Genomic DNA, 23649 nt, shown 5'->3' on the forward strand with positions numbered 1-23649 from the left:
GGCCTAGTTGCTGAGCTCAGGGTAGGGCTTTAGGAAGTATCTCGTTAAAGAAGTTCTTTCGTCTTGCCTCTTCTTTCCTGAAGCTTTCTTTAACTTTTTGCCCATTTCGTTTTCCAGACGAGTTTTGAGATTCCTTTGTCGTAGTTCAAAGAATTCCTTTTGGGATATTGTTTCAATTATTGAGAATCTCTACATTGATTTTGGAGAATCAAATTCTAAAATTCTACAGATACAAACCTGTCCATCCGGGAGTACAGTGTATCCTAGCATTTATTCAGTGCTGCCCTCTTTTTGTAAATAAGATGCTGTGGTTTTCTCTAGGTAGGTCACTCGTATTGTTAAAGTTGTTCCTAAGTGGCTTGTATTTATTGATGCCAGTGTGACTGAGGTGTTCGGTGTCATTGTGTCTCCAAGCAGTGATGTCTGGTATCCCTTAACTTTTGAGTATTTATACTCAGGTGTGGATGCGGGCTCAGGCCGTCTCTGGGTGGGGCTGTGCTTTTGTGTTTGCCGATGGCAGCTTGCAGCCGGGCCTGGCTGTTTTTCTGCCCAGATTTCTCAGTGTCAGTGGGATGACAGCACCTGCAGCTTGCTTTTCTCTCTTTCCTCTTGGTCTCACTGTGCTGTACTTTTCCTTCGAGGTCCTCTCGCTGTTTTCTGTCCCCTGTAGAAGTTGAAGTTAGGGGCCTCGCATACCTGCAGGGCAGTGTTCAAGTCGCTGCCGTTGGCCCGTGGGCCTCAAGACCTGAGTGACACCGGAGCCGCCCACAGGGCTCCTTGCACCCTGTCGCTGGGCCCGCGTCACGTCCCCCACGAGGCTGATGCTGCCGGTCCTGGGACAGCACTGTGAGGAATCCGCTCCTGACCAGGCTCCTGGGAGTTTTATCGTTGTCTTCGGAAATCATCATCTTTTCTATTCAGTTCCTTATTTCTTACTCACGTTCTCTTATGTTAGTTAGAACTCTTTAAGAAGATTGAGAATTCTGGTGGTAATTCTTATTTTATCATCTGATTTTAAAGGAAAACCTTTGTGATAAATGTGGGTTTGTCGGTACTCTTGAGAGTGGATTTTGAGCATGGAAAAGATTATTCAGAAACTGTTTTAGTTCCTAAACTCAACATCCAATTTATTAAAGTTACAAATCCAAAAAAGTAGTTCTCTTTAAAAATTTTAGATGACTTTGTGACAACATGGATGGCCCTGGAAGGCGTTATTTATGCTAAGTGAATTGAGACAGAGGCAAACACTGTATGGTCTCACTTACGCATGGAATGAAAAAAGTACAAAACGAAGCGAAACACCATCGGATTTGTGGTTACCAGAAGTGGGAGTTACGGGGAGGGGGAGCTGGCGTAGGGTGGTCAAAGGACACAAACCTGCAGTTATACTATAAAGATAGTAAGTACGAGGGATGCCCCGGGCACCGTGGTGTCTGGAGCTCGTGCCGCCGCGTGACAAACAAGCAGGCTGTGAGGACTGGGTCCCAAGAGCTCATCACATCTCATTCACATTTCTCTGTGTGCGACGATGGTGTTGACTAGACCTGTCGTGGTGGCGATTTCACAACAGATGTAAATCAAAACATCGTGCTGTGCACCTGACGCTCATACAGTGATGTATGACAATTACATCTCCGTAAAACCAGGAAAAAAATTTTTACATTCAGCTGATGAAAATTTATATTCATACATTTAACTATTTTTAACAGTGACTTTCAAGATGACTCAAATAGTGTTTTATCCCATTTCATAGACTTAGTTAATGTCAAACATTTAAAATTTCATTTATAGGGGCGCCTGGGTGGCTCAGCTGGCTAAGCATCTGACTTTGGCTCAGGTCATGATCTCGTGGTTTGTGAGTTCGAGCTCCGCATTGAGCTCTGTGCTGACAGCTCAGAGTCTGGAGCCTGCTTCGGATTCTGTGTCTCCCTCTGTCTCTCTGCTCCTCCCCTGCTCATGCTCTGTCTCTGTCTCTCTCTCTCTCTCTCTCTTAAAAATAAACATTAAAAAAAAGAGAATATGATTTTATTTATAAATTTAACTGGATCTTCCTAAGTGCTTAAGAATTGTGTTTCCAGTAAGTTTAAGTATAAGTATGGTGAATCATACATTTGTGTAAATGTCCCAACACCTTTTACAGATTTATCAAGGTTTGAACTTAACATCACAAGTCTAAGTCAATTTTTTCATTCCGTTTATAAAGTCGGACTCACACGGTGAATGTGATGCTGGATGTGACCGCATTCAGCATGTTGGCGTGTGCTGACACATTCTGTGTTTGATCCTCCCAGGGTTCGATGTGATCGTCCACTGAGGAAACCGTCTCAGAGCAAATGAAGCTGAGGCTTCCTTCCCGTTCATTTTGGTTGCCTTGTCGGCCAGATTCTTTCCGGAGACACCGGTGGCCACGACAGGCACTTCTCAACTCAGTACTGGGGTCTTAGCACTTGTGGGTGCAGCCAGGCTATAATTCTGACATCGTGGCTAGATTTTGTGTTTTTTATGTTTCTTTAGATTATAGACACATTCTTACCTGCATCTAAACACCTTTGAATCCTTCGCTAAAAAACAAAGAGTTGTTTTCCTGTCCCATGGGACCATGACCGCTCTGACATATCTGGCTACTACTTCTGAGGTCCTTTACTGACATTTCAGGGTCTGTCTGTGGGTATCAGGATGCCTGGTGGACAGAAGGCTACGGGTGAAGGAAGGCATTACTGTTCCTTCTTCTTGGGAATGATGCTGGAGCTTTCCAAGTGACGTTCACTAGCCGAACACCTGCATCTTTCCTAGGCTAGACTCCGCTCACCGAATATCCTGTGTGCTAACACGTGTCCACTCCCTTGCGTTTCCCTGTAAATCGGCAGTTACATCTGGAGATTTCTCTTAGAGAAATGAGACATTGCAGTTGTGATGGAAGTCTTCTGGGGCGCCTGGGTGGTTCAGTCGGTTCAGGTCATGATCTCACGGTTGGTGGGTTCGAGCCCCGTGTCAGGCTCTGTGCTGACAGCTTGTAGCCTGGATCCTGCTTCGGATTCTGTGTCTCCCTGTCTCTCTGTCCCTTCCTGCTTGCACTCTGTCTTCAAAAATGAATAAATGTTAAAAAAAAAAAAATGGAAGTCTTCTGCATACACTCCCTCAATCGAATTCTGTTCTCTCTCTTCCCTTCTCTTTCACGTTCTGGATGTAGTCACTGTCCTGATTTGTGGTTGTGATGCCATGCGTGTGTGAGTATTCCAGGTCCTCCCATATATGTCTGTATCCATAAATAACATACAGCGTTGCTTGCATGACTTTAATTGTGTGAGCGTGATATGTATTTACACACACATATAACTATTTCACAGCTTGCCTTCTTACCCTTCGACATTGTTTTAGACATTTTCCATGTTAGTAGTGTGCAGGCTTATCTAATTTTTACGTGCTCATCCATTTTTTACTCAATAATATTTCACCACGTACATGTACCACAGTTAATTTCTCCTCTCTGCTGCTGCGAGCATGCCTGCACGTATGTCTGCAAGCGTTTGTGTGACGTGTCCAGTATGCAGTTAGAAGTGGTTTTCTGAGTCATAGGGATGCTCATTTTAAAGTTTTCTAGAAGTAGCCAAATGTTCTCCAGGACGGTTCTACAGTTTTCTCTTCTGCCCTCAAAACTGTTGCTTGACATCACTCGGCTATGACTTGGCTAAACTGAGGAGGTGAAATGGTGTCTCTTCTTTAGTGTGATGTGAACTTCCCTGTCGCCAGTGGTTTTGAGCTGCTTGTCTCTTTTGCAATTTGCTGATTTTTGTGATAGGTTATTTGTATTTTTAATATGAACTTATAGGAATTCTTTATGTTTTCTGGGAACAAATTCCACATCAGTTATGCACATTGCAAATATCTTTTTGTTTTCTCTGTAGAATCTTTCATGGTTTAGTTTAATTTATCAGCCTATTACTTATGGTTTTGGATTTTTATGTCTTCTTTAGAAACCTTTCCCTACCTTGCAATCACAGAACTATTTTCTTGTTTGTTTCAAAGTTTTAGAGTTTGCTTTCTGACATTAGGCTTCTTTTTATTTTCTAATTTTTAAAATTGTGGCAAAACACATACACCGTGAACTTTGCCATCCTAGTCACTGTTAAGTGATGGTTAATGCACTCTCCTTGTTGTGCGGTCATCGGCGCCGTCCGTCTCCGGGCCTCTGTTCACCTTGCAATTCTGAAACTCTTCCCCAGTAAACCCTAACTCCCCAGCCCTCCCCTCAGGCTCTGGCAGCCTCCATTCTACTTCCTGTCTCTATGATTTTAACGACTCTAAGTATCTCACATGAATGGAATCAGACCGCATGTGTGTGTGGGTATATATACATATATATAATATATATACATAATATTATATATCATATATATTGTTATATATACATATATGTACATGTACATATATGTGTGTGTGTATGTGTGTATGTATATATATATATATACACACACATATATATATATATATATATATATATATATATATATACATATATATAATTTTCTTTTGACTGGCTTATTTTCCTTGGCATTGTGTCCTCAAGGTTCAACCATGTTGTATCATGTATTAGGATTTCCTTTTTTTTTCAAGGCTGATTATTACGTCACTCTATGTAAATATCACAATTTGCTTTTCCCTTCATCCACTGATAGACACTTGGATTCCTCCCACCTTGTACCTATTGTAAGTAACACTGCTATGAACCTAGGTGTACAAATATCTCTTTGAGACCCTGCTTTCAGTTCTTTTGTGTACCTAGAATTAGAGTTGCTGGATCAGGTGGTAGTTCTATGTTCAACTTTTTGAAGACCTGCCATACCATTTTCCTCAGGGGGCACACCATTTTGCTTTCCCACCAGCAGCGCATGGGCTCCAGTTCCTCCACATCCTCTCCAACACTTAATCTCCGTTTGTTTGTTTCTTTTTGTTTTTGTTTTCTTGAAAGTAGACATCCTAATGGTTGTGAGGTGGTATCTCAGTGTAGTTTGGATTTGCATTTCCCAATGATCAGTGATGTTGGACATCCTTTCATGTGCTTATCGGTCAATTGTGTATCTTTTTGGGAGAAATATCCATTCAAGTCCTTTGATATTTTTAAATTGGGCTTTTGTTGTTGTTGAGTTGTAGGACTTCTTTATATATTCTGGATATTGATCTCTTAAAATTTTTTTAATGTTTATTTATTTTTGAGAGACAGAGACATAGTGTAAGCAGGGGAGGAGCAGAGAGAGAGGGAGACACAGAATCTGAAGCAGGCTCCAGGCTCTGAGCTGTCAGCACAGAGCCCGACATGGGGCTCAAACTCATGAACTGTGAGATCATGACCTGAGCCGAAGTTGGACATTTAACCCACTGAGCCCCCCAGGCGCCCCTTGATCTCTCTCATTAGATGAACGATTTGTGACAATTTTCTCCCATTCTGTAGATTTTTTTCACTCTTCTTGATAGTGTCCTTTGATGCACAGAAGTTTTAAATTTTGATGAAGACTAATTTATGTGTTTTTTTCTTCTATCGCCCGTGATTTTGGTGTAATACTCAAGAAATCATTGCCAAATCCAATGTCATGAAGGTTTTCTATGTTTTCTCCTAAGGGTTTTATAGTTTAAGGTCTTACATTTAGATAAGCAAAAGACCCATTTTGAGTTGCTTTTTTGTATCTGATATAAGATAAGGGCCCAACTTATTATTGTTTTTTTCCTTGTGGATATTTAGTCTTCCCAGCACAGTTTAGTGAAAAGATGATCTGGTCCCTTTTGAATGGTGTAAGCACTCTTATTGAAAATCAATTGACTGTATATGCGAGGATTTGTTTCTGGGTTATTATTTTATTCTGTTGGTCTGTATACCTATCCTTATCCAATACCACATTGTTTTGATTACTGTTGCTTTGTAGTAAGTTCTGAAATCAGAAAATGTGAGTCTTCCAATTTTGTTCTTTTTCAAGATTGTTTTGGCTATTCAAGTTTCCTTGAGATTCTATATGAATTTTAGGGTGAATTTTTCTGTTTCTGCAAAAATTATTGTTGGAGTTTTGACAGAGATTGCATTGAATCTGTAGTTTACTTTGGGTAGTATGTACATCTTAAAAATATTAAGTTTTCCAATTTATGGATATAAGATATGTTTTTTTATATATACAGTTTTTTATTTGCCAACTATTCAAAAAATTAAATGAAAATAAAACAAACTATAGATTTATTTTGAGAAAACTGATCTCTTTACAATCATTTGGGTCCTCTGGCTTGTATACAGGGGGTACATCTTGGATATGGGATAGTTTTAAGTTTGTTTAGTGTTCTTCAGCAATGTTTTGTAGTTTTCAGTGTACAAATCTTTCACCTCCTTGGTTAATTTTATTCCTAAGTATTTTATTTTATTTTTTGTAAAGTTTATTTATTTATTTTGAGAGAGAGAGAAAGAGCATGCAGAGGAGGGGCAGAGAGAGAGAGAGGGAGAGAGAGAATCCCAAGCAGGCTCCATGCTGTCAGCACAGAGTCCAATGTGGGGCTTGAACTCATGAACCATGAGAACATGACTTGAGCCAAGATTGAGTCAGATGCTTAACCGACTGAGCCACCCAGGTGCCGCCCCCCGCCCCCAGCCAAGTATTTTATTCTTTTTGATGTTATTGTAAATGGGTTAAAAAAGCTCCCTTTTTTTGTTTGTTCATTGCATTGCAATGAAACACAACTTATTTTCTTGTTTTGACTTTATATCCTGAAGCTTTGCTGAATTCATTTGTTCTGGTGATTTTTGGTGGATTTTCTACAAATATAGGATTTTCTCCATTTGAGATCTGTTGGGATTTTTATTGGAATTGCATTGAATTTGTAGATTAATGTGGTGGATTACATTAATGGTAATTCTACTATTGAACTATTGTTATGTTGCTATGACAACTCAATGGCCATTATATACTCTTAGAATACGTACTTTGGAATTTGGTTTATTTTAATTTTTAATTCAATATTTGTGTTCATAATTGAGATGTGTGTAAATTTTCTTGTCCTTTTCCAGTTTTGATATGAGTTGGGAAGCTTTTCTTGTATTTTTATTCTCTGAAACAGTTTGTATAAAATTATCTGTTCTTTGAATGGTCATAGAACTCACTTGCAAAATTGTCTGGGTCTGATGTTCTGCCAGAGGAAACCTGAATCCAAATTCATTTATTATTATTGTTTTTTAAAGTTTATTTATTTTTGAGAGAGGGAAAGACAGAGTGTGAGTGGGGAAGGAGCAGAGAGAGAGAGAGAGAGAGAGAGGAGAGAGAGAGAGAGAGAGGGAGAGAGACAGAATCTGAAGCAGGCTCCAGGGCTCCCAGCTGTCAGCTCAGAGCCTGATGTGGAGCTTGAACCCACAAACCATGAGATCATGACTAAGCGGAAGTCGGATGCTTAACCAGCTGAGCCACCCAGGCTTCATTTTTGTGAATGGCTTTGGTAGGTAGGACTCTGAGGCGGCCCCCAAGGTTTCCATCCCTGCCTGTGGCCATCTCCCCTTGAGTGTGGGAAGGACCACGGATATGATAAGATATCACTGCCATGGTTAGTTTATAATCAGTTGACTGTGAGCTAACCAAAAAGGACCAACCTAATAAGGTGATCCTTTTAAAGGGACTGGGCCTCTCCCAAAACAGAAAGTTTAGAAGTGTGAGAGGGACTGTTGAAGGCCAGGTTGCAAGGACCTGAATGCTGTCTCCAGGAGCTCAGAGAAGTCCCCAGCTGAAAGCAAGACAGTGGGACTCCGTTCACTGTGAAGGGTCTGGGAAGCGTGACTTTCTCTAGGTTGGCCTCCAGATGAGGGCACAGCTGGCTGACACCTTGATTTCAGCCTCGTGAGACCCTCAGCGGAGCACACAGCCACAATGACCTACAGAGCTGTGAGCTAATGAGTGCTATTTCAAGTTACAAAAACTGTGGCCAGTTTTTACACAGCAATAGAAAACTAATACAATTGCTCGTGGCTTATTCGGGTTTTCTACTTTTTCAGTTGCTTTGGATAATTTGCATTTTGGGGGATATATCCATTTTGTCAAAATTTTAACATTGGCATAAAATTGTTAATAATATTCTTTTGCAATTCTAAAAATCTCTCCTGTCTGCAGTTACATTCCCTGTGTGTAAATACACTTAGGCATGTGTGCATACATGTGTACGTACACATGCACTTGCGTGAGCACTCGTGCAGATGCACACGAGTGCTGTGCGTGTTTGTATATGCGTGTCTGTGTACAGGTGTGTACAGATATGCATACACTCTTTTTCTTGATTATTCTTGCCAGAAGCTTGTTCGTTTTATTAAACTTTCAGATTCGGCTGTTATTTCTCTATTTTCTGTTTTAAGCATGTCTACTCTTCATTAGTTCCATTTTTGTCTTTTCTGTATATTTACTGTTTTTCAAGATTCTTGAGGTATATCTGTGCTTGGTTTATTTATTTTCAATCTTTGAAAAAAATCATTGAAGTTTACAAATTTCCCCTAAAACATCACTTTAACTGAACCCCACATACTTTAATATGTGGTGTTTTTTAAATATTTATTTTATTTAAACATTAAAAAATTTTTTAAATTATTATTATTTTTTTAATTAAAAATTTTTAAAAATGTTTGCTTATTTTTGAGAGAGAGACAGAGCATAAGCGGGGGAGGGCAAAGAGAGAGAGAGACACAGAGTCCAAAGCAAGCTAAAGGCTCTGGGCTGTCAGCACAGAGCCCAATGTGGGGCTGGACCTCACAGACCACAAGATCATGACCTGAACTGAAGTCAGATGCTTAACTGACTGAGCCACCCAGGCGCCCCTAACTTACTTATTTTCATGTTTATTTATTTTTGAGAGAGAGACAGAACACGAACGGAGGAAGGACAGAGCAAGAGGGAGACACCGACTCTGAAGCAGGTTCCAGGCTCTGAGCTGTTGGCACAGAGCCCGACTCGGGGCTCGAACTCATGAACCTTGAGAGCGTGACCTGAGCCAAAGTCAGATGCCTAACTGACTGAACCTCCCAGGCACCCCTAAAAAAAGTTTTTAATGTTTATTTATTTTTGAGAGAGAGGGTGAGAGAGACAGAGCATGAGTGGGAGAGGGGCAGAGAGAGAGGGAGACACAGAATCCAAAGCAGATTCCAGGGTCTGAGCTGTGAGCACAGCTTGACATGGGGCTCGAACTCACGAACTGTGAGATCATGCCCTGAGCTGAAGTTGGATGCTTACCTGACTGAGCCACCCAGGCACCCCTAAATGTTTATTTTTGAGAGAGAGACAGCATGAATGGGAGGGGCAGAGAGAGGGGGAGACAGAGGACCTGAAGCAGGCTCTGAGCTGTCAGCAATAGAGCCCGTCATGGAGCTCAAACCCACAAACCGTTAGACCATGACCTAAGTCGAAGTCAGACACTCAACCGACTGAGCCACCCAGGTACCCGCGAGTTTCTTCTTATTTTGACCCTAGCTTCATCTTAACTTTTATTACTCGTGCATGGTACTTCGACCGGGGGTGGGGACACAAGGCCTTCCTCACGAGGAGTCCAGGATGCATTCCAGCAGCAGAGCCAACAGGATTGTGGTGCTTTGCCTGAAGAGTGAGAGGGGCGAGGACTCAGGGCTGCAGCCCTGATCTTGCCTGAAATAAACAGTGGGCGAGTGGTGCTCACTGAGCCAGGTGGTGGGGAGGGGACCAAGGCCAGGGGCAAGAACCAAAGTTCCTTGGTCACTATCATGTATCACCTCTGGACTATTTATTTATTTATTTATTTATTTAAGAGCACAAGTGGGGGAGGGGCAGAGAGAGGGGGACAGAGGATCTGAAGCGGTCTCTGTGCCGACAGCAGAAATCCCGATATGGGGCTCGAACTCACCAACTGTGAGATCGTGACCTGAACTGAAGTCGGACGCTTAACCAACTGAGCCATCCAGGTGCCCCAGCTCTGGACTTTTTAAAAGAAGTACATGTTTCAACACTTTTAAACAGTAGCGTTAAAACAAACAAACAAACAAACAAACAAACAAACAAACAAACAGTTCTTTATTGTATGATGCTTGATATGCTATTTTGACATCCAGGTAGCAACGTTAGAAAGGCAGTTGGGTTTATGAGTCTGCACTTAATGATGTGTGTGCACTTAATGTGTGTGGTGCTCAGAGTTACGGGGTAGACCTGTCGGGCCTGAGCCCTGGGGCTTCCTCTTCTGGAGTCTGGTGGAGAAGGCCAGGGTGGCGGTCAAGACCCTGAGGGGCTGCCGGGGACTTGGAGGAAAACGAGGGAGTTGGCCCAAGGGCAGAGAAGCAACCACTTAGAGAGGGAGACTTGGCCATTGGAGTCAGCAAGACAAAGGCTTGAACGGCGTTTCAGGGGAACAGTGTGGGTGACATCCCACGGGGGGACAGGAGGGTGAGGTGGTGGGGACACCAAGGGCTGACTCTCTGCATGAGCTTTGGTGTGAAGGGAGCAGAGAAGTGGCTGTGCTGAGAGGTGGCTGTCTGATCTTCTGTGTTTTGAGATGGGACACCTTGGAATGTAGCTTTCGGCTAATGGGATTGATTATGATGGCTTCCCTGAGCCCCTGTACCCGCTCTTCCGCCTGCCCCACCCCACCCCGATCGGGATTCTCCTGAGAGAAGGTGAGGAAGGCTGTGTGTGGCGCCTGTTCGGGAGCCACAGCCTCCGTTTTACTCGTTTCCGCTCATCACCCCGTCTCGTGAGGCTGCTTGGGGTGCAGTAGGGGTTGGTTTGGGGACCGGGTTTCGGCTTGGATTTAGTTGGAGGGCAAACGCAAGGCCAGGCCAGGTGCCAGAGACCACGTGTCCTCTCAGGGTGATTCCGTTTAGCTGGAGGGATGGTCACGCCGGGAGCAGTCATTGCTGACATTACCGCGAGGACGTCAGGACTCAGTGCCTGCCTCGTCCTGCCACAGCAGCGCCACAACCTGTGGCAGCCTGGTGCTCAGACAGTGGGGGTCGCTGTTGTTGGGAGAAAGGACATGGGTGGTGGGGCCTGTGTTCTCTCACGTGAATGTGGAGACCCTTACTTCCCTCCTTCTCTGTTCCTGCCAGGATCCTGGCCACAGCGGGCACTGACTTCGACCTGCGGACCCTGCGGGCTGTGCGTGTGCTCAGGCCCCTGAAGCTGGTGTCTGGGATTCCGAGTGAGTCTGGCAAAAGCAATCAGCCCCAAGCCTACCTGGATCACTAACACCCTCCCCCAACCCCACCATGGCCACAGCCACAGTTAAGCCTTAGCCAGTGGGCCCTTTGGCTTGGGTGACTTGAAGCTCAGGGCTCCTGACCTGTGAGAACCAGGTGTGAAGAAGCCTGACATTCTCTGTGAAAGCCCAGAGGGTGGCTCTGTTGTTTTGCCCTGATTTGGCTTCCCCAGATGGAAACTTTGCTTCTCCTCACACGCTCTGCTACATTTCTAGCTCTTTGCTTCTTTTTCTGGGGTTAAAGCACAGACAAGAGACCGAGCAAGGTGGTAGGCAGGATGCCTGACAAAATAGTCAAAGGACCACCTGACTTGGCTCAGGCTTGGCAGGGCCTTGTAGAACTGAGGCCCGGTTAAGACATGCTCTTGGATTCAGCTGCTCAAGGAGCCACGCCTGGTTAGGAGCATGGCCAGGGTTACCTTGAGAGGCAAGGGCGGCCCTGATTCCTGTTCCTCAGTACAGTGGAAGTTTGCTTTTCAGTTTCCTCAGGGCCCAAGTGGGCAGGGACCTAGGGCTATGTCCCCCTGAGGCCGCTGCCGGGGGAGCCCCTGTTCTGCCCCAAGACCCTGCCAGGTAAAGTCTCAGGCTTGTATCTAAGAGCTGGGGCCATGCGGGGAGGGGGTCATGGGGTTGAGCTTCCTCTGTGTGCTGAGTCCCTCTGGCTTTGTGGTCAGTGGTCAAACACTCCTGCAAGCAGGTCCCCTGCTTTGCTTTCTCTAAAGTGTTGGGGCCTGTCAAGATCTGCTCTTCCCTCCCAGCACCCCCTCCCCTCCCCTCCCCTCCCCTCCGCTCCCCTCCCCTCCCCTCTTAGGACTGTGTTCTTGCTCCACCCAGAGCCCTCCATAGGTCCACACATCTCGCCAGCACCCACCCTCCACCAGACCCCAACTCTGACACGACACGCCCTGCCCCTCCCCTGCGCTGGGACTTCTCTCCGTCTACTTCCCTCTGAGACTTATGCTTGGTCCCCCACCCTGAGCACTCTTGTGTAAGCACGTGCGGTTTCCCCCGACTCCCCACGCTCCCTGCTCCGTCCCCTACTCTGAGAGCTCTCAGATCGGCACCTTGCCCCAGGACCCCCAGTCCTAAGCAGCCCAGGTGCTCGCCAGTCTGCCCCCCCCCCCACACCCCCTGCACCGCCCACCCTGCTCTGACGTGCCCTGCTCTGGCTGCTCTGGCCCAGGTCTGCAGGTGGTGCTCAAGTCCATAATGAAGGCCATGGTCCCGCTTCTGCAGATTGGGTTGCTTCTCTTCTTTGCCATCCTCATGTTTGCCATCATTGGCCTCGAGTTCTACATGGGAAAATTCCACAAGGCCTGTTTCCCCAACAGCACAGGTGAGGCCTGGCAGCACCCCTTGGGCTCAGACGGGACCACAGACTCACTCATCCAGGAGACAGGCACTGTTCTCGGTGCCAGACGGATGGGGGCGGGGGGCACACACCACAACCTGAAAAACACGAAAACGTGAGTAAACACATCAATGCAATGATTACAGGTTGTGGTACTTGCGGTAGAATAACTTGGGAGCCTGCTTCACAGAGATGGGCCAGGGGAGGCCTCTCTCCTGAGGGGACAGGTGAGCAGCGATCGGACTGCCGTTAGGAGGGATTGCAATGTGGCCGCCAGGCCGGAGAACTCCACTTACGAGGCGCGGCCGGAATAGAGGTGAAATCACGTGGGCTTCATGGCCGCGGTAGGGACTCCGAGTCTTCCTCTGAGAGAAATCAGGAAGACAGTGGAGGGCTCTGAGTGAGGACTGACGTCATCTGATTGTTCTGGCTGCTCCAGGGAGGCAAAGTCAGAAACAGGCTTCCTCAGGAGGGCAACATCTCGACTGGAGAGACATGGCGGCTGCGGCCAGGCTGTTCTGGTGGAGACGGCACAACGGGTTGGGCTCTGGGTGTGTTTTGCAGTGAGGCGGATGAGCCACATGAACGTGTCAGCCGACGCAGAGAAAGCTCTGACTAGAATTTAAATCGTTCATGATTTTAAAAACGTCTTATCAAAGCACTCTGTAGGGCCAGTGTAGTGAGGCCTGGGCCCTGCAGCCCCCAGCCATCCTGTGGCCACACGTTGTGTGGGCTCTGAGCCGATCTGCCTGGCAAGCAGGGCCTGCGGTGGCTGACTCCAGAGTGACAGGCAACATCTGTGTGTCAGGAGAGCCTCAGTGTTAGTTTGGCTGTGAGAGAAAGGAGCAGTCAGCATTGTAGTGGCAGGAAGAGTTGGATGTTAGGGGTTTGTCGTTTTTGAGTTTAAGGCGAGTGAGTCCTGAGCGTGTTTAAACAGTAATGGGCAGGTTCCAGTAGGAAGGGAGAGGTTGACCAGTGGTTCCTGGGACGGTTGGTCTGAGCTCAGGGGGAGCCAGACTGTAGGCAGGGGGAGAGAGTTGGTGCAGGGAGGGAGGGTGGGGGGAGCAAGGGAGGATTTCCATTGGTGCTTGACGCCTGCCCACCTGTGATGAGGCCTTCGAAGCCCAGGGGCCGCAGGAGGGGTTGGAGAACTTGGTGTTTCTGGGTTCAGGGTCTGTGCTTCATTCTTCTCTCCACAGATCCAGAGCCAGTGGGTGACTTTCCCTGTGGCAAGGAGGCCCCAGCCCGGCTGTGTGAGGGCGACACCGAGTGCCGGGAGTACTGGCCGGGACCCAACTTTGGCATCACCAACTTTGACAATATCCTGTTTGCCATCTTGACAGTGTTCCAGTGCATCACCATGGAGGGATGGACTGACATCCTTTATAACGTGAGTTGCATCTTGGCCCTGGGACTGTGGATGGACCCTGGAGCTCCTAGGATCCCATTTGGGGTGACGTTCCTGACCTGAGAGCCTGTGCCCAGCCCCAAGTTCCTTCCTCTACCCTAGGATGAAATACAGGCCCCTTCCTTCAGATGACCCCACCAAGGGCCCACTGTCATCAATATCAACTCGAACTCTTGACCTAGGTCCTAGAGTCTCCAGGACAGCTTCTCTCATGAAAGTAAAACTGAGGGCCAGGTAGAAAGCCAGCAAAGAAAATGCCAGAGAAGATGCTACTGCTGCTGCTGGTCACATGGTCACAGTGCCAGTCCCTAAGGCTCACTGCAAGCTTGCTCCAAGCTAGGCCCTGTGTGAAGTGTCCTATCCCTGTTAACTCATAGAGTCATCTCAAGAACCCCATGTACAGTGAGGAAACTGAGGCATGGAGGGGCTGTTGAAGTTGCTCAAGGCCCTGCGACCGGTAGGCAGCTTGCTGGGAAGTACTAGTTGTGCCATCCCTGCTGGGTTTTCTGGATGGAGGGAGGGAGAGGGAAGCCTGCTGGGCCTCTTGTTGTCCCTAGGCTGCCCGGTAAAGACAGGAGCAGGGCAGGGTTTATGGCTGCACTCAGCAGACTCTCAGGAAGACTTCTCTGATGGCGCTGGGGCTCTGGGCTCAGAGTGTGTGTCTTGCACATTTCTGTCTTCTCTGCCGTGTCTATCTGGTGCTGTTTCCTCTTCATCCTCTTGCCCACGAGGATGCCTGCCTGTCACAGTGATGTACACAGGGCAGTCTGGGTTGGTACCCATGACAGAAGCTGGTCTAATGCCCTTGCCTGGTGGCCCATCTCACTGCCACCTCTCCTCCATGTGACGCTCTTCTGGGAGGACTCGACCACAAAAGCTTGAGCAGAATTCTGTCTCTTTTCTTATGTGATGACCTCCTTCGCTACCTCCTACATGCTGTAGCCCTATGAGCCACCGGGGCATAAGAACAATGAAATTAGTCCCTCAGGGACTTTGGGAGGTCGACAAGGAAGGCACACATGAGCTAGAAATCTTGGAAGGTTTGGCTGGGAAGGTATGGCTGGCGGATTGCTGTTTTCTGGATAGCTAGAGCGAGCTCTGCTTGTGGGCTGTGGGTGGAGGACTTGCAGGTACAAGACACCTCGTGCTGAACCTGCCACTCGGGTGCTGAGGTGGGGTTTGGGCTCTAAGCCCCTGGAGGCCTGGGTTCCCCGGCCTCTAGGAGCCCGGGGAAGAAATGGCGGTGCGATAGTCTGGTGGCATGAGGGACAGGAGGAAAGGGGCAGACTGGGGCCCTCTACTCTGTGGGTGCATGGAAACCCAGGTGGGTCTCAGGGCTAGGAATCCAGCAGATGCTTGGGAAATGCTCACTGAGTGTGCAGAGGGAAGGTGGAAGTTCAGGAAAAGCTGGCCCAAAGTCCCTTGAACCAGCTCCCTCCTTGGACTGGGAGTCATGTCTCCTGACAGGCTCTGTTTAATTGAGGAAAAGAAGAACAGGCACAAAGGCAGTTATGAGGAGCTTGACTGTCCTTTTCCTACAGCCAGTCAAGGAACGATTTCCCAAGGACAGACCCTAAAAATAGCTCTGAGCGGGCCACATCCCTGCCAGCCCCACCTGAGCAAGGGCTGCATGAACAGGTCTCTGCAGCTTTCAGTGCCCCCTGGGACTTGGCCAGGGGCCCTGGTGACTCAGATGGGTGGGTCTGTGCCCTGTGTGGGAGGGGCTGAGCAGGAACTAGGCCCTAGGGCAGGACTGGTCACGAGAGCCACAGAGGGCTCATTTGGCATATACTTCCATTGGACCCGCTGGGCTCTGGGCACCCCCGAGATGCTACATGTACAGTGGTGAGCAGAAGGCGTTCGATAAAGGCCTTATGATGCCAAGTGCTTTAAAGAAAACAAAGGTGGATGAGGGGCGGGGAGTGATGAGTTAGACACCTTGTGAAAGCCAGGCCCGGTGAGGTCTGGAAGCCAGACATGCAGGTGCTATGAGATTGTGCCTTGGCGGTTTGGCAAGGCACCAGGACACAGTGACAGTGGTGACCTGTGAGGTGGCCTAGACCTGGCTGGGTCCACTCTCCACACTGGGGGGTAAGAGGGTGAATTGCTGCAAATCAGACCGGGTGTTTTGAAGGGGATTCTTCAGAGAAAGAGCCTGCCGCTTGCCTCCAACCCAGTGCTCCAACCCAGACGTGCTCCTGGAGTGTGGAGCCCCAAGTGACAGTGCTGGGATTTCAAGGGCAGGAGCCACTGGCCTGCCACGGTGGGGCGGAGGGAGAGAGGTGGAGAGTACACTCAATGTTGGGAACAGAGGAGGGTGTGTGAGTGTTTCTCATGGACCAGCTATGGCCGGGGGACAGTAGCCAGCCAAGAGCCCTTTTAAATTCTGACCAGGGCGAGTGACCTCTCAGTAGAGAACCTATCTTCACAACAGACTGCTGAAAAAATGGGGGTGGGGGTGGGGGAGTTCTCCAACTGAGGGAGAAATGGCTTGCCTGCATTTCGAAAAGTAAGTGGAGTCAAATGGGTTCCTGGAAGAACCCACAGAAATGCCTTGTGAGAGAGGAGTCAGCAGTAAATTTCCGTCAGGCCCAGAAAGATGAGATTATCTCAGGGCACGGCCAAGCATGGAAAAACTTGCCTTCCCTCCCACCCCCCACCCTTTTTCCTCCCCTGCTTGGATTGTGTCGGGGTCAATAACCCAGCCAGCGGCAAGCTGAGGAAGAAGGAACAGTGTTAGGCGTGGAGGGGCAAAGAGGGACCACGCCTCCCTTCCCCAGTGAAAGCAGCCAGCTGTGGCAGGCCAGCTAAAAGAGTAGATATTCTCAGTGTAAAGCATGTTAAGTAGTTTTATTGCCAGCTGGGATTGGACACTTAATTACTGAATTGAGACTGTGTTTTCTACTTAAAGTGATTGTAGAACTTTCTACTACCCAGGAGTTACCAGAAAAGTTACAGGACTTATCCAGGTTTTTATCCAGGGGCATGAATATGTTCAAAGGGACAGTAGGAGGTAAGTGAAGTTGGCTTATGATTATATACATGTGGTTTTGCATATGCTCGTTGTACTGGTTACACGAAACTCTGAGGAAGGGTTGTTCACACGTATAGGTGCAAAGGCCGTGTTTTACAGTGAGCACAGGTAGGGCTTGCTCGTCTGTTGGGTGTGCAGTGTGAGAGAGAAGAACCAAAGATGTGACATCAGCCACTGGGGAAGGTGGTGCCCTTTCTTGAGAAGGGAGACTTGGGAGTGAGATATTTGCTCGGTTTGTTTCAGTGGAGTAGTAGTGGAGCCCAGGGACTCTGATTTGCCTCCATAATGTTTCAAAGAACTGGTTTCATGCAAGGGAGATGCTGAGTATACAGTTGGGTATATGACAGGGAGCTCGGAGGAGACAGCAGGGCTGAGGGTGTCTGTCTGAGATCATGGACGGAGTTTAACATTATGGGAGAGGATGTGATTGGCTCAGCAAGGAATGTAGAAGGAGAAGCAAAGAAGGCCCAAGAGCGAGCCCTCTCTGAGCTTGGCCGCTGGGGGAATTCCAACATTCCGAAGACAAGTAGGAAAGAAGGAGCCAGCGAGAGACCAAGGTGGAGCCTTTGAGGCAGGGTAGAAACAGCACCGCGAGCATGCTGTGTCTTGGAAGCAGAGCTAAGAAAAAAGTTTCTAGAAAATGACCTAGGTCCTAGAAATGATCAACCAGGTCGGAGGTCAAGAAAGATGCTGGTAACTTGACAAAGGCGGTTTCGGTGGTGGGGGTAGAAGCTCGGAAGGTGCAGGTTAAAGGTGAAGGCAGGATGAGAGTGAAGACGGCAGGTGGAGTCGGCTCTTTCCCGGAGCTCCCTGTGAGGTGTAGCAAGACGGTGGGAGGGAGCTGCAGGGAGAGATGGGGGTTGGCTGGTGGTTTTTTTCTAAAGTAAACTCTATTTGAGATAATTGAGGGCTTACGTGCAGTTGTAAGAAATAATACAGAGAGATCCCGTGTCTCCTGTAATGGTTACACCGTGCAGAACTAGCGTGCCTCACAACCCGAATACTGACACTGATGTCATCGAGATATACAACATTCCATGCCGGAAGGACACCCAGGTTGCCTTGTAGCCACACCAACTTCTTTCTTACCCTCACCCCCCTCAATCCCTGTTAACCACTAGTCTCTTTGTCACATCTGTAATGTCAAGGAGGTTATGTAAATGAAACCATGGTATATGTCACTTTTTGGTATTGGCTATTTTCACTCACATGATTCTTTGGGGATTCATCTAGATTAATGTGTGTCAGTAATTGGTTCCTTTTTATGGCTGGGCAGTCTTCTGTGATATGGGTGGGCTAGGTTTATTTAACATTTACCTGCTATGGGACATATGGATTGTTTTCAGTTTGGGGCTGTTGTGAACATAATTGCTTTACACATTTGTGTACAGGTTTTTGTGTAAACATAAGTTTTCATTTCTCAGGGATAAATGCCTCGGAGTGCAATTTCTGGCTTGTATAGTAGTTGCAAGTTTAGTTTTTTAAGAAACTAAAAATTTCCCAGAAGGCTGTATTCTGTTACATTCCCATCAGGAGTGGATGGATAATATAGCCTCCTCACCAGTATTTGACGTTGTCATCGTTTTTGACTTTAGCCCTTCTGGTTAAGTGTGTACTGATATGTCATTATGGTTTTAATCCGCACTTCCTAATGGCTAATGGTGTTAAGTATCATTTCCTACTTTTTTGCCATTCATTTATCTTCTTCAGGGACATACCTCTTCATATCTTTTGTCCACAGTTTGTCTGGATTGTTACTTTACTGTGAAGTTTTCATATATTCTAGGAACTAGTTGGTTGTCAGATATGTGGCTTGCAAATACTTTTTTTCTAGTCATTAACTTGACTTTTCATACTCTTCACCTGGTTTTTCACAGAACACGCATTTTTAATTGTGAAAAAGTCCAGTTTATCAGTTTTTCCATTTGTAGATTGGGCTTTTAGGGTCAAATTTAAGAACTCTTTGCCTAGCCTTAAATCCTGAAGATTTTATTCTATGGTTTTTTTTCTTAAAGTTTTATTGTTTTACATTTTACATGCAAGTCTGTGATCCAGTTTGAGTTAATTTTTGCATAAAGTGTGAGGTCTAGGGGCGCCTGGGTGGCTCAGTTGGTTAAGCATCCAACTTTGGCTCAGGTCATGATCTCCTGGTTTATGAGTTCAAGCCTCGCATCTGGCTCTCTGCTGTCAGTGCAGAGCCCTCTTTGGATCCTCTGTCCCTCTGTCTCTCTCTCTGCCCCTCCCCCCCCCTCAAAAATAAATATAAACAAAAATAAAGTATGAGGTTTGGGTTGAGATTCTTCTCTCACTCCCCCTGCTTCTCCACGCCTTCCTTCTTCCCTCTCTTCTTTCCTACCTTCCTTACTTTTTGGAGGCTTGTGAATATCCAGCTGCTCTAGCAACCCTTGTTGAAAAGGCTATATTTCCTCCATTGAATTACTTTTGCACCTCTGCTAAAAAATTTGGGTGTAGTTGTGTGGGTCTTTCTTTTCCTTCCTTTTTTAAACAAGGTCATACCCAATGTGGGGCTTGAACTCACAACCCTGAGGTCAAGAGTCGCATGCTCCACTGACTGAGATGGCCAGACGTCCTATGTGGGTCCGTTTGTGTTCTCATGATCAGAGTGTCTCTCTCTACGAATACCACATTATCTTCATTATTGCAGCTGTACTGTAAAATAAATCTTTTAAACCAGGTAGACTGATCACTCCCATTTTGTTCCATTTGGGAGAATTGACATCTTTACTATGTTGGGTTTTCTAGTCCATGAACATGGTGTATCTCTCCATTTATGTAGATTATCTTTGATTCCTTTAATCAGCACTTTGAGGTTCAGTATACAAGTCCTGCATATGTTTTGTAAGAAATGCAAATGATTTTTATATGTTGATCTTATATCCTGCAACCTTGCTGAATTTACTTATTTATTCTAGGAGATGTTTTGGAGAGTCTTTGGGATTTCCTGTACAAACGTGTTGTCTGCAAACAAGAACAGTCTATTTCTTCCTTTCTGACTTGTATGCCTTCTATTCTATTTCCTTGCCTTATTGCACTGGCTGAAACTTCCAACTTTATGGTAGATAAGAGAATAGACATATTTCTGTGCTCCCAATCTTAGCAAAAAAAGCATTGAGTTTTTCACTGCTAAGTATAATGTTAACTGCAATTTTTTTGTTTTTTGTGGATGTCCTTTATCAAACTGAGGGAGTTCTCCTATACCTACCTTTCTGAGAGGGTTTATCACGCCTGGGTGTTGGATGTTTCAAAATACTTTTCTTGCATTGATATGATAATGTGATTTTTCCTTTAGTCTGTTAATACAGTGGATTACATTGATTGGCTTTTGAATTTTGAAATGGCTTGGCATCCCTAGAACAAACTCCACATGGTCATGGTATATAATTATTTTTATACATTGCTTAAATCAATTTGTTAATGTTTCATTAAGGGTTTTGGCACCCATATTCATGAGGGCTTTTGGTCTGTAATTTCCTTCTAGTTTGAACTATGTTTGTCTGGTTTTGGTATGAAGGCAATACAAGCTTTATAACACGAATTAGAAAGTAGTTCTTCCTTTCTCATTTTCTAGAAGAGATTTGTGTATGTGGTATTGATTCTTTTTTTGAGAATTGGTAGAATTCTACAATCTGGGTCTAGAGATTTCTTTTTTAAGTGTTTTCAATGTTTATTTATTATTTTTGAGAAGGAGAGAGAGCCAGAGCACGAGCTGAGGAGGGACAGAGAGAGAGGGAGACAGAATCTGAAGCAGGCTCCAGGCTCTGAGCTGTCAGCACAGAGCCCAACATGGAGCTTGAACTCACAAACTTGTGAGATCATGATCTGAGCCAAAATCAAGAGTCAGATGCTTAACTGACTGAGCCACCGAGGCGCCTGGAGATTTCATTCTTTTATTTGTGGCTGACTGTATATATGTATGTATGTATGTGTGTGTATATGTGTATACACATAAATACATTTACATATAAATGTATATTTATATATCTTCTTTATCCATTCATCAATCAGTGGGCATTTGGGCTGTTTTCATATCTTAGATGTTGTAAATAATGCTGCTGTAAACATAGGAGTGAATGTATCCCTTTGAATTAGTGTTCTTGTATTCTTTGGGTAAATACCCGGTAGTGTGATTCCTGGATTATAGGGTAGTTCTAGTTAAAAGAAAAAAAAAATTTTTTTTTTAACATGTATTTATTTTTTTGAGAGAGAGAGAGAGACAGAGCATGAGTGGGGGAGGGGCAGAGAGAGAGGGGGACACAGAATCCGAAGCAGGCTCCAGGCTCTGAGCTGTCAGCACAGAGGCAGTCGCGGGGCTCGAACTCACGAGCCATGAGTCGTGACCTGAGCCAAAGTTGGATGCTTAACCGACTAAGCCACCCAGGCGCCCCAGGGTAGTTCTATTTTTAACTTTTTGAGAAAACATACTGTTTTCCAGAGTGGCTGCACCAGTTCGCATTCCCACTAACAGTGCATGAGTGTTCCTTTTTCTCCACATCCTCAACAACACCTATTGTTTCTTGTTAAAATTTAGTTTTAAATTTAATCAAACAACCATGAAAGGAAGTGGTATTTCATTTTGGCTTTGATTTGCATTTCCCTAATGACTTATGATATTGAGCATTTTTTATGTGCTTATTACACCATTTATATGTCTTCTTTGGAGAAATGTGTATTCAGATCATTTTCCCATTTTAAAATTGGTTAATTTGTCGTTTTATTATTGGCCAGTAATTTTTCTGTATCTATTATGGATGCTAGACCCTTATCAGATATATGATTTGTAAATATTTCTTACATTTTGCGCATTGTCTTTTCACTTTCTGGATGGTGTCATTTGAAGTACCAACAATTTTTATTTTGATGAAGTCCAATTTTTCTATTTTTATTTTCATCATTGTGCTTTTGGTGTTACAGCTGAGAATTCATTACCAAATTCAAAGTCGTGAAGATTTATTCCTATATTTTCTTTTAACAGTTTTCTAATTTTTGTTCTCATATTTAGGTCTATGATACATTTTACTTTTTGTATGTGATGTGAGGCAGGGACTCAGCATCATTCTTTGCATGTGGATATCCAGTTGTTGAAAAGACTGTTCTTTCCCCCATTGAATTTCTTGGTACCATTGTTAAAAAAATCAATTGATGATAAATGTAAGGGTTTATTTCTAGATCATCAATTTTATTCCATTGATCAATATATCTATCCTTTTTAGGGGGAAATTTTTAAAATTACAATTTCACTTTCCTTAATAATTATAGCTCTATTAAATTTAACTATTTTATATTGGATGAGTTGTGGTAGTTTGTGTTTTTTGAGAACTTGGTCCATTTCATCCTTGTTAGTGAATGTATGTAGAGTTGTTTGTGGTATTCCTTCATTAACCTTTTGATGTTTGCTGGGTCTGTAGTGATATCCCCTGTTTCATTCATGAAATTGATAACGTGTCTTCTGTCCTTTTTTCTTGGTCAGTATTGTTAGAGGTATGTCAATGCAACTGATTTTTTTTCAAAGAACCAAGTTAAAAAATTGACTTTTTTCTATAGTTTTTATTTTCAAATTTGTTGATTTATGCTCTTATCATTATTATTTACTTGTTTACGTTTCCTTTGGGTTTATGTTGCTCTTTTTTTTTCTAGCAGCTTGAGGTGGAAGTTTAGATTGTTGATTTGATTGATTTGGTTATCGATTTGATTACTCTTTCATAATGTATGTATTTTATTTAGTGATACAAATTTCCCTCTTGGCACTGCATTAGCTGTGCCCTTCAAATTTGACACATTGTATTTTTATTTTCATTCAGCTCAGTATATTTTTATATTTCCCTTGAGACTTCTTCTTTGACCCAAGGACTATTTAGAATTGTTTTCCACCTATAAGTAAGGTGTCATTTCTCTTTTGATTGTCTTTAGTTTTCTTTCTTTTTTTTTTTTTTATTAAAAAAAATTTTTTTTCAACGTTTATTTATTTTTGGGACAGAGAGAGACAGAGCATGAACGGGGGAGGGGCAGAGAGAGAGGGAGACACCGAATCGGAAACAGGCTCCAGGCTCTGAGCCATCAGCCCAGAGCCTGACGCGGGGCTCGAACTCACGGACCGCGAGATCGTGACCTGGCTGAAGTCGGACGCTTAACCGACTGCGCCACCCAGGCGCCCCTAGTTTTCTTAAATTTGACTATGATATGTCATGTTGTGGATTTCTTTGGGTTTATCTTATTTTATTTTTTATATTTATTTTTTATTTCAGAGACAGAGACAGAGTGAGAGAGAGAGAGAGTGTGTGTGTGCATGCACACACACAGCAGGGGAGGGGCAGAGGGAGAGGGAGAGAGAATCTTAAGCAGGCTCCACACTGAGCATGGAGCCTGTCACAGGGCTCGGTCCCATGACCCTGGGACCACGACCTGAGCTGAAACCAACTGAACCATCCAGGTGGCCCGAATTTATCTTATTTGGTGTTTGTTTAGCTTCTTGAATCTGTAGGTTTATGTCTCTTGACAAATTTAAGAAGTTTTCAGGTGTTATTTTTTTGAACACTTTTCAGCCTCAGTGAATGCATGGTGGTCACTACCAGTGTACTGGACACTCCTGTATTTTGCTCCTCTGATGACATGAAC

The 23649-nt window shown here is 45.1% G+C and overlaps 1 protein-coding gene across 12 annotated transcripts in view; it reads left to right on the forward strand.

Annotated features, from left to right (window-relative positions):
* CACNA1B (calcium voltage-gated channel subunit alpha1 B) overlaps positions 1-23649 on the forward strand; it is a 191756-nt gene that overhangs the window by 26245 nt on the left and 141862 nt on the right. For all 12 annotated transcript variants that reach the window (XM_043566709.1, XM_043566698.1, XM_043566701.1 and 9 more), the window contains exons 4-6: positions 11075-11166; positions 12407-12559; positions 13774-13964. In XM_043566709.1, coding sequence (XP_043422644.1) covers positions 11075-11166; positions 12407-12559; positions 13774-13964 — 436 coding nt within the window. The remainder of the gene's footprint in view (positions 1-11074; positions 11167-12406; positions 12560-13773; positions 13965-23649) is intronic.

This window comes from Prionailurus bengalensis, chromosome D4 (assembly GCF_016509475.1).
Source record: "Prionailurus bengalensis isolate Pbe53 chromosome D4, Fcat_Pben_1.1_paternal_pri, whole genome shotgun sequence".
In the NCBI taxonomy this organism is placed as follows: Eukaryota; Metazoa; Chordata; class Mammalia; order Carnivora; family Felidae; genus Prionailurus; species Prionailurus bengalensis.